General features: G+C 24.3%; 1 protein-coding gene across 1 annotated transcript; it reads left to right on the top strand.

Annotated features, from left to right (window-relative positions):
- The first annotated feature begins 138 nt into the window (after positions 1-138).
- LOC107439887 (tRNA splicing endonuclease subunit 2) lies at positions 139-9,132 on the top strand. The gene is made up of 8 exons (XM_016052629.4): positions 139-520; positions 1,442-1,527; positions 4,068-4,290; positions 4,807-4,863; positions 5,586-5,727; positions 7,031-7,185; positions 8,157-8,246; positions 9,017-9,132. The coding sequence occupies exons 1-8, from the start codon at positions 317-319 to the stop codon at positions 9,068-9,070; spliced, it is 1,011 nt and encodes a 336-aa protein (XP_015908115.2). The 5' UTR covers positions 139-316; the 3' UTR covers positions 9,071-9,132.
- The last annotated feature ends 774 nt before the right edge of the window (positions 9,133-9,906 follow it).

The raw sequence follows: 9,906 nt of genomic DNA, 5'->3' as shown, positions 1-9,906 counted from the left end.
ATCTCCAAATTTAAAAAAATAAGGGTTATTTTCACTGTACATAAAAAATTTGTGGTTGATTTTGCAATTGAGAATCTAATTGGTGAGTTTTTCATTGGTAAATGATGAACTCACCAATCAGCTTCTCATTCCCATCTTTGAATTTGCACGAGAATTTTTAAGTAATATGATTGTTCCTACATATTAATTAAACAGAAGTAGGTGGCTGGAAACGTTAATCAAAACAAAAGTGTTTGTTGTGTATGGATTTGAAAAATTTTAATTTTGTGAATTTCTGTATTATTGTTTTAACGTATGAGAAAAGCATTTAATAAAAATGGCATCTTCAAATTTTGTTACTTTACCAAATCCTGTTTCAAAGTCTAAAAAATCGTCGAAATGTGTTTATCCTTTTCCTATTATTAGAAGTAATTGCAATGAAACCCAAGCAGATCCAAATTGGCAGTGTATGATCGGTTACTTACAAGACTATTGTATTTTAGTTCACGATGATGAAAGCATCAAGATATTATACAGTCAAGTATGAATAAGTTATGTTTCATTGAAGTTTTGAATAGCATTATTTTAATGCATTCTATTTCTAATTTTTTTTTCCTTCTTTAAGTTGTAAAAGTAAAACGAATGGTTATAAATATTTAAATGAAACGATGTTAAGGCATAAATAGATATTCTTAGATTGTCGAAAATTGAAATTATTTCATGAATTTTTTGTAGAGTTTTTGTTTATATAATGATTTACCCTGCTCTTTCGTAAAATTTGGCATTGGATAGCAGGTTAAAACTAATAGTTAACTAATATAGTAGGTTAAAGTTAACAGTTCTTGTTGTGGTTTTATGTATTAGAAATATTTCTTAATATTAGATGCATAGATATTGTATAATATTGTGCAGAATTTTTATTATAAGGTAACTAAAATTTTTGAAACAAATTTGGATAATATGTCTGAGTTTAATGTTACAAACATAATTTTACAATTATATTTTATGATGGTGATTATGTGTGCTATAAATTTGAAGTTCTCAACTACTGGACTTGTTAATTGACTTTGGTCTGGTTGACCAGTGGTTATTTACTGGTTCTTAGATTTTTATTTTATATATTTATTTTTTAAACTTTAAAATTTTATATTACGGTTTTTTCCTAATTATTAAATAATGTAGAAAAACAGGAACGATGATTGTGCGCACATATTATATTTACAATCAGGGCACTTGCTTAATCATCTTTCTTTCTTATTTTTTTATGCCTTTTGTTTGAATTTTATGAAGAAGATTAAACTTTAAATGTTAATGTAAAGTTATTTTTTTGTGCATGTGAGAAACATGCATTTTAATTTAAGAATAGTTTCTTAAGGACCACAAAGCCCTGTATTTAATAAACATTAATTATAAAATCAATACTCCATTGTATTATTTAAAAGTGTTTTCAAATCCATTTTAGGGTTTTTTCGGCAAAGGAACTTTGTCAAAAAATGCTCCAAAAGTTTGTGTTGAAGATAAAGAAATAAAAAATGAGAAGAGTGAAAGGTAGACATAATTTATTTTATCTTGTTTCCTAATGTAAATTATTTTATTTGAAAGTGACTATGTATTATAAATTAAATTTTGTTTTGTCCTAGTACTGAGAGAAGTTTGAATTATTATTTGATCGAGAAATTAATAATATAAATTGATTAAATATTATTGCTCTTTGATTTAGAAATTTATGCTAGAATTGGCTTGGATATTTTTTGGGCCACTTTAAATAAAACAAATATTTGACTAGCTCATTTTCTTTGCAGTTTAAATAATAAGCTTAGTCATGTTTGATGTGTTTTTTAAGGGAAAAAATGGTTTCTGCTGGAAAAATGTGTTCAAATATTTCTTAGAAAAGTAACCAATAACTCATTGTTGTATTTCACCCTATGTCTATAGAGTTCATCCATTTAAATCAATTGATTATTTTTTCAAAAAATTATATTAAATCAGTTGTTTTTCTAAATTAATCATTAATTTTATAATATAGTTGTAAATATAGTTTGCAGTCTTTATAATGCATATTCTTGTAAAAAATTAATTGAATATAGGTTTTTTCCTTATAAATACACAATGAAAATTCTTCTAACTTTTGATTTTAAAACTTAACTTTCAAATACTTATATTATTTTAACACTGTGAATATATTTTTAAATTTTATGCAATATTATATTGAAATTGCTTTAATTGGAACATAAAAACGTTATTCATAAATACAGAATGCTTTTGCTTATATTATGATTTTTTGGAGAAGTAGTTAAGTTTTACCGTATTATATCATATTCTGTATTCATCATACTGTAATTAAAGTACATGCCTGTTTATCATGCAACACAGTTTGTTTTATTTGCTTATTTTGTTATTTTTGAAGTTAAAAGTTAAAGGAAAAAACTCATAGTTTTAAATTAGATTTGTAATTTGTTTAGTTAATAATATAGTTTTAATAATAGTTAATAGTATAATTTTTTTAATGCATTTTCATCAATTTTGAATCATGTATTTTTATGTTTTGATGCAAATCAGTTTTTTAAGTACACTAAAAGTAAATAAATAAAATTTGATTTAAATTCAAATCTGGTTTAAATAGATTTTTTTTTATTAAAAAAATTAAGAAATTTTTTTTAAATTCTAGTCAGCTCTTGCACTGACTGTTCTTACTTACTGAAAAAGATAATTTTTGTTAAGTCTAAATATAATTTTTAAGATTCAAAATTAGATTTTAGTGTAGCAAAATAATTAAAAACTCATATTTTTTTGGAATTCTATTGATTACATTAATATAAATTCCAAAAAACAAATATAAATGTAAATATATACAGCAGATTCATTAGTTTTCCCACTTTTTGGTGGATTATTTTTCTTAAATATTTAAATTGGTAGTAAATGTAAATTTTTTTTTGATTTTTTAAATTTGAGTACAAAAATTTTAACCATAGATAAATATACAAGTAAATATTATAAATATAAAATAAACAATTATAAATGAAATTTTTTTGACTTAGAATAATGAATGATGGTAATGGTGTGAATAAAAATCTAACAATGAAGAAGGAAGATATGGCGTGGGGAATTTACTTACACTATATTTACAATATTAAAATTAATAAAAAACATGTAATATTTAATTTTTCCCATTAACCTTTTGGAGTCAGCTGATACAACAGCTGTATTTTGATTCTTTTTTACAGTTATAAAAGTGTTTGATATATGAATGAAAGGAAAATATTTAATTTTTGTGATACCGTATTTATTTTGTCTTCCTCATAATATGTCCCTAAACATAACTAACATGTCTCCTTATATATCAAATGCTTTTAGAGCAAAAAAAGAGAGGAAAACTTTGAGTACAACTGTTGTACTAGTTGTGTCCAAATGTTTAATTATAGAAAAATAATTCGTTTAAAAACAACTTTTTGATATAAATTTATAGATTTACTATCAAAAAGAGCGAAGATGGTTACTTTTTCTAAAATGAAATCTGCTGTCTTTAAATGGATGTAGCACAAGAGTTAACGATAACTTAAAAACTATAATTTAATCAGTTATCAGTGTGCCATCTGTTTGGTACGGTGAGTTTGTCCGATTCACTTAGTGACTGATTTTGACCTTGCTGCTCAAAATCCTCTATAATGTAACATGCTTTTAGAGTTGTAAAAGCCCATGTAGTGCTGAGGTCAGGTGATTACTACCATCATCTGCTGTGTGATTTAAATTGTGGTAATGAACACATAAACCATTTTTTAGGATGATCATGATGATTCCCAGGTCATCATCAACAAGAGAACCTCTTGGCCAACATTAACGACAAAAATTAACCAATAAGGAAGCGAGCTAAACTTCCAATAAGTTAAAGTTTTTCTTTAGTCTTATTAGGTTGGATTAACCTGAATTGACTACATTAAAATATAGGTTAATGTTTTATATATTACTGAAAGTAAAAAAATCCTATCTATAGAAACATGTATTGATATGTTCATGATTTTGTTTTTATTTGTATATTTTTTATAATTATTTAATATTTGTGCGTCATTTCTATAAATATATTTGTTTAGGGTTTTGCAAAATGAAGCTTCTAATCAGGACGATGACATCATCGATGTTGATGATGATGAGGAAGACGTAAAACCTTCAACCTCGAAGGAGGAGAATATTGAAGTTGTTATATCAGATTCGGATTCTAGTTCTGAAATAGAAGTTGATTCTGTGAAAAAGAAAGATAGCTCTAAAGAGGATCAGTCTGATGAAAAAGAAAGCCTGCAACTCACTTTTGAGGAGGCACGTCTAAAAAATTTTAAAAATTTGCCACTTTTGAAAACTTTATTGCAACTTGTAATCCTTCACTGCTGGGAATGATTTTTAATAATCATGTCTACTTTTGGTTTGAAAATAATTCACAATAGTGTTCCAGTCCAGAAAAGCCTAAAATTTTTTTTTGTTTTAGTCTGAATAGTCTTATAAAAATGATTAAAAAATTTTCTATAAATTTTTTTTATGTGTTTCAATTCAATTTTTTTCCTACCATTTCTAATTACATATTAAGTCTTTGGTTTTTAATGTAATATGTATTTTGACTAACAGATTTTATTAAAAATATTTAAAAAAAAAAAAAACATTATATTTGTCATACAAAATATTTTTCTTTAAACACTTATTAAATTCATAAGAAATTAAAGACATTTCTTTAATGAAAAATTTCTATAAATTCTTTTTCTTAAAGAAATTTCTATTTAACACATTTAATTAGGTTAACATTGATTATTATTTAATACTTTTTTTTAATTATTTTTCTAGGCATATTTCCTTTCATATGCATTAGGATGTTTAGTAATTAAGGATAATAAGGATCAGGTTTGTATACTTTGTTTCTTTATTTAGTATTTACTTTATTACTCATTTTCTACCTAATTTGCAGATGGAATTCCTACTTCTTTATTATTTCATGATAAAGACACATCTTTATTACATTTTAATGTGTGCCGTTGCCTTCAATCAAATCTTCATGCATGTCTTATAACCGCTTACAGCTGCAAGTTAATTTTATATTTAGATGTGTTTTACAATGTAATTGAAAACATATTTATGTTACTGAACTTACAACTGAAGTTATATAATTTCAAGCTGCAATGTAAAATAGGTTATAATTTTATTACCATTCATCATTCATTACCGTTCATAACAAAATGTCATAACTATTCCACTTCTTACTTTATTTTTAAAAGCATAAAATATCAATGTAATATTTTGTATCTCTTGTTATATATTAATATTTATTCCATGTTATGTCATTCCATAATTTTATGATCCATTCTATTAATTATGAAAAGTCATAATTATTGTGCCTATCTCCTTAATTATAGGAGTAAAAAATTTTCATCCCATCTCTTGTTATATATTGTTCCATATTATATTATTCCATAATTTTATAATCCCAACTCTTATTTAGGAAAGGATGTCATAATTATTGCGTCTATTTCTTTAATTTTACAAGCATAAAACTTACATAATATCTTTTATTATATATTGCATGTTTAAATATACTACATAATAATCCAGTAATTTTTTGGATGCAGCCCATAGACTTAGCCAGATTGTGGAATAAATTTTGTGAATCTTCTCCTGATGGAAATTTTCCTGTAATGTACACTGCATATCATCATTTTAGAAGCAAAGGTTGGATTGTAAAACAGGGTCTCAAGTATGGAGTTGATTACCGTACGTATTTTGTAATTTGCATAAAACTACTTGACTTTTTCTATTCTTATTATTTGACCAAGTATTTGCAGTATGTGAATGTTTCTATAAAAATTTCTCTTCAATACACAATTTCTCATAGTATAGTAGGAAAAACAAAAGGTGAAAAAGTGTTGCTTTCATACAGTTAACTCGTGTATTAGCTTCACAATTATTCTAACAAGTAATATTCTCTGAGTTTCTGGCTTCAAAATTTTTATGGTGTTAAATGCATCTATTTATATGTTTAATTGCCTGCAATGTCCTTATGATAAAAAGTTTTGTGATATACTTTATTAAAATTTAGAAGGAAACAATAAGACAATTTTGCATTCAATTCTTTTTCTTAACTAGTAGTTATCTTACTTTTAGCAAGTTTTACTGAAATTAATTTCATAATGTTTGTGATTTGTGTCTTGAAAAGCTATTAAACATGTTTAAGTTTCCTCTGTTTCCATAGCAGAAACTTAGAATCATTACCATGCTATTAATCAAAAGTTTATACTTTGATTTTTATTTTTTTTACATAATTAATAATATTAGAGAGTAAAATTTTATTCTGAATTCATTTTAGTGAAAGCTGTGGAGTTATAAATTTCATTATTATTATTTTTTTCAAATGAAAGTTTATCAATGTATACTATGAGAGTATACTTGAGTATACTATGAGAGTGAAATGACTAGTAGAAATTATGCCTTTGGCACAAGTATCATCTGAGCTTGCAAGATTTAATATTTGTTTGCTTTTACCACATTTGTTTGAAAATATGATTTTTAGAGAATTGTGCCCTAATTTATTTTTTAAATGAGAAAGTAGAAAAATGTTTTCAAACTATCTCCATTCACTATTGAATTAAATAAGAAAAAATAAAGATTGATACAATCTAACTCCAGTTTATTTGAGAGTGAAGTTTAAAGGTCTAAATAAATAAAATAAATAGGTTTTTAATATTTCTAACTCCTTCTTTGTATCTGATTAAATAGTTTATAAATTAGAAACATATTTGTTTTTTCTTCCTTAAATATAGATTTATGATTCTTTGGAAGTATGTATTTTAATATTGAACACCCTTTATATTATAAATATCATTATATAGCAATATAATATACTTTATATATTGATTTTTTTTAGTTTAGTTCTTTTTAAGGTTTAATATTTAAACAACGCATTAAGTTTTAGAGCTAAATTATAATTTTAATTTTGAAAATTTGTTTTGTAGTGATTGGTGGGTGACTTTATTCATACAATAGAACAAATTCAACTTTTTATTGATTACTTTTACAGTTTTGTACAAAGATGGCCCTGCTTTCTATCATGCAACATATTCTGTTATCGTAAAACCTGTAAAGGAGCAAAACTTCAGAGAAGTAAGAGGTAGTCGACAAATGACATGGTCTTCTTTATTAGCTCTAAACAGATTGAATAGCAGTACAGGAAAGGTACTATTTTAAAATATTATTAAAGTTATTTTGAAAAAAAATTTTTTTAATAGTTAAATTTATCTGACCATTCATTTTTTCAGAACTAATTCAATTTTTCAGAAAATTGATTTTTGTATATATTTTTACAAAATGTAAAGCTTTTTGCAGAAACTATTTTAACTTCTGGTTTATAATAATCTGAAAACAAGCAGTCTGTACTAATCGCCTATGAAAGAGGACAAAAAAGAAAGATAAATTTTTATGATACTTATTTTTTATTATTATACACTTTTTGTTCAGATATTATTTTTGCCTTCTGAATATGTTTAAGCATGCTTTAACATTGTGATACACACTAGATAATGAAAAGAAAAATAATTTTACTAATATCTTTTTAAAATTGAGGTTTTAAGAAAACAAATTCTTGAACAGAAAAGTAGAGATTTTAACCAAATTTAAATTTGAAAAAAAAAATGATTGTTTAGGAAATTACTATATTCTTTAAATTTTGAAATATTTGTTTAATGGTAGATATCTAAATATTCCTTTAATAGATGTTTCATTTTTGCCAGTTTAGAAAAGTCTAAATATTACTGTAACGTGTAACATTTTCAAAAATTACAAATGTTACATTTTATTACTGATCTATTTAAAATATAAGAAAACTTAACTTAAACTGTATTGATTTTGTTGTGTTAAATAAAAAAATTATAGAGCTAGGTATGTGTTTAATTCATAGTCTGTAAGTTGAATTATTAGTTAAAGAGTAACACTGACTAAAGTTTAGACATCTATGGTCAAGTTGTATATGAAGTTTATTTGTCTATAGTTAAGGTTTTTTTAAAAATTGATTGCTGATGTTTGCGATTATCATTGTGTTTTAAAGAATTTGCATTAAAATGTCTTTATTATTGGTTTAAAAATTTATTTTTTTTAAGTTTAAAAGCAATCTTTATTATTTGTTTATACTTTAGTCTTTTTGATTTTAGAGCTTGTTGTTTCTGTATGTAATAAAGCCAAGTGGACTGTCTGAAAACAAAATATCTACTCCATTCTGTATTTCACAATATAAAGTAGAGGTAAAGCATTTTTAGCACATTTATTTATACTTTAGAAAATTATTGTTTTCCAAAATCACTAAATTTTATTGCCATGCATATAGTTTAATGTTAAATGCCATTTTCATAAACTTGGAAATCACAAATATTTCATTCTTAGGAAAAAATCTTTTCTACATGTTTGTTTTTCTGAAATAAATATATTTTTCGTTTGCCTTTTATTTTCTAAAATATTTTTCATAATTTATCATATTTGTTGACCATTTTAATGCCACACTAATAATAAAATTAAAAGGAAATGCCCGAATAAAGTTTCTTTTTTTCAAAAAAAAAATATTTCAAAAAACTTTGTTAGAAAATAAGAATTTTTTAAGTTTTTCTTATTTATGATATTAAAAAGTAAACATAAAGGAGCTTCTATTGAACGTTTAAGTTTGAACACTAGTACTAATTTCAATTTTTTTGGCTTTCCAATTGTTTGCAGTTTCTATTTAAGATTTATTAAAATTTTAAATAGTTACATGCTTAAAATAATTGCAGTTCTTTTTACCTAGCTTTTATAACTTTACCTTTTTTAGAACTTTAATACTTTTTAACATTGAAAATGTGGCATTTAATTAAAAGTAATATAACAGATCTTAAAAAAATATTCTCTATAAAAACTCAAATCAACTAATTTTTTCCTATGTTTGCGAATTTTTTAAATTTTTACAACCTCGGTTATATTTTTTGTTACTTTATTCTTTAATACTTTTATTTTTGTTATTTTATTATTTTTATTTATGTTTTAGGAAGTACTTTTCCAGCGTTGGGTAGCATCTGAAAATAGAGGAGAGAATGATTAACTGAAGTGTGTAAAAAAATATTGTGATATTTTATGTAAATAAAACTTTTATACATAAAAAAACATGCTTAAGTTATTGGTTTGGTGATTGGTTTTAATATATTTGTTATTTAATTCAGATTAAAATATGTTATGTGTATGACGTGTATAAACGATAAAATAATAATAATGGCCTAATTTAGATTGAGGCCTTTACTTGTAACAAAAGTGAAAAAAAAAGTTAATACAAATTAGGCCTTCAAAAGATCCTTGATGAAAAAAAACAGGATATTTGTTGTTTTATTTCTGAATTTCTAAGTATTCTGGAAAACCAGGGTAAGTTTTGTAACCCTACTACCTTACAAAACTTCAAGTTTTGTAAGGTAGTAGGGTTTGGAATTATGTTCATATCTGTGTAATTTAAATATAGTGAGCTAATGAACTTTCTGGAGCATATATTGTGGTACTTTTCAGTATTTTATACAGTACTGCTCAAAAGTATCAGTACACCTAGAAGCTTATAAAAAAATGGCAAAATTCAAAGTGTCATAACTTCTTTATAAATGATCAAAAATGCTTCTGCTTTAGCTCATTTTGAAGCTTAAAATCTCTACTTTTATGTACTCTAATTGTTTTTAATTAATATATTTCGCAATTATGCACAATTACACTCTAAACAATCACAGAAAATTGTATAAATTTTTTGTGAAGTTTGACGCGATGTACGTGCACAAAGGGGTTAGATATTGTTAATTTTTATTATACCATTGAAACATTTGTACTTTTAGCTTTCATTTGAAAAAAAAAATTCCAAAAAAACATGTTTTTTGACGAAGTTATTGTCAAATAAAAAAAAAG

Source organism: Parasteatoda tepidariorum, chromosome 2, assembly GCF_043381705.1.
Source record: "Parasteatoda tepidariorum isolate YZ-2023 chromosome 2, CAS_Ptep_4.0, whole genome shotgun sequence".
Classification (NCBI taxonomy): Eukaryota; Metazoa; Arthropoda; class Arachnida; order Araneae; family Theridiidae; genus Parasteatoda; species Parasteatoda tepidariorum.
The sequence above is the reverse complement of the archived record's forward strand: the minus strand, read 5'-3'. Positions and strand labels throughout refer to the sequence as shown.

Excerpts from the sequence above, each read along its gene's own strand:
- LOC107439887 (XM_016052629.4), top strand. The coding sequence starts at position 317 with ATGGCATCTTCAAATTTTGTTACTTTACCAAATCCTGTTTCAAAGTCT. Across the intron at positions 521-1,441 it reads TCAAGATATTATACAGTCAA|GGTTTTTTCGGCAAAGGAAC; the intron begins GTATGAATAAGT and ends AATCCATTTTAG. Across the intron at positions 1,528-4,067 it reads AAAAATGAGAAGAGTGAAAG|GGTTTTGCAAAATGAAGCTT; the intron begins GTAGACATAATT and ends ATATTTGTTTAG.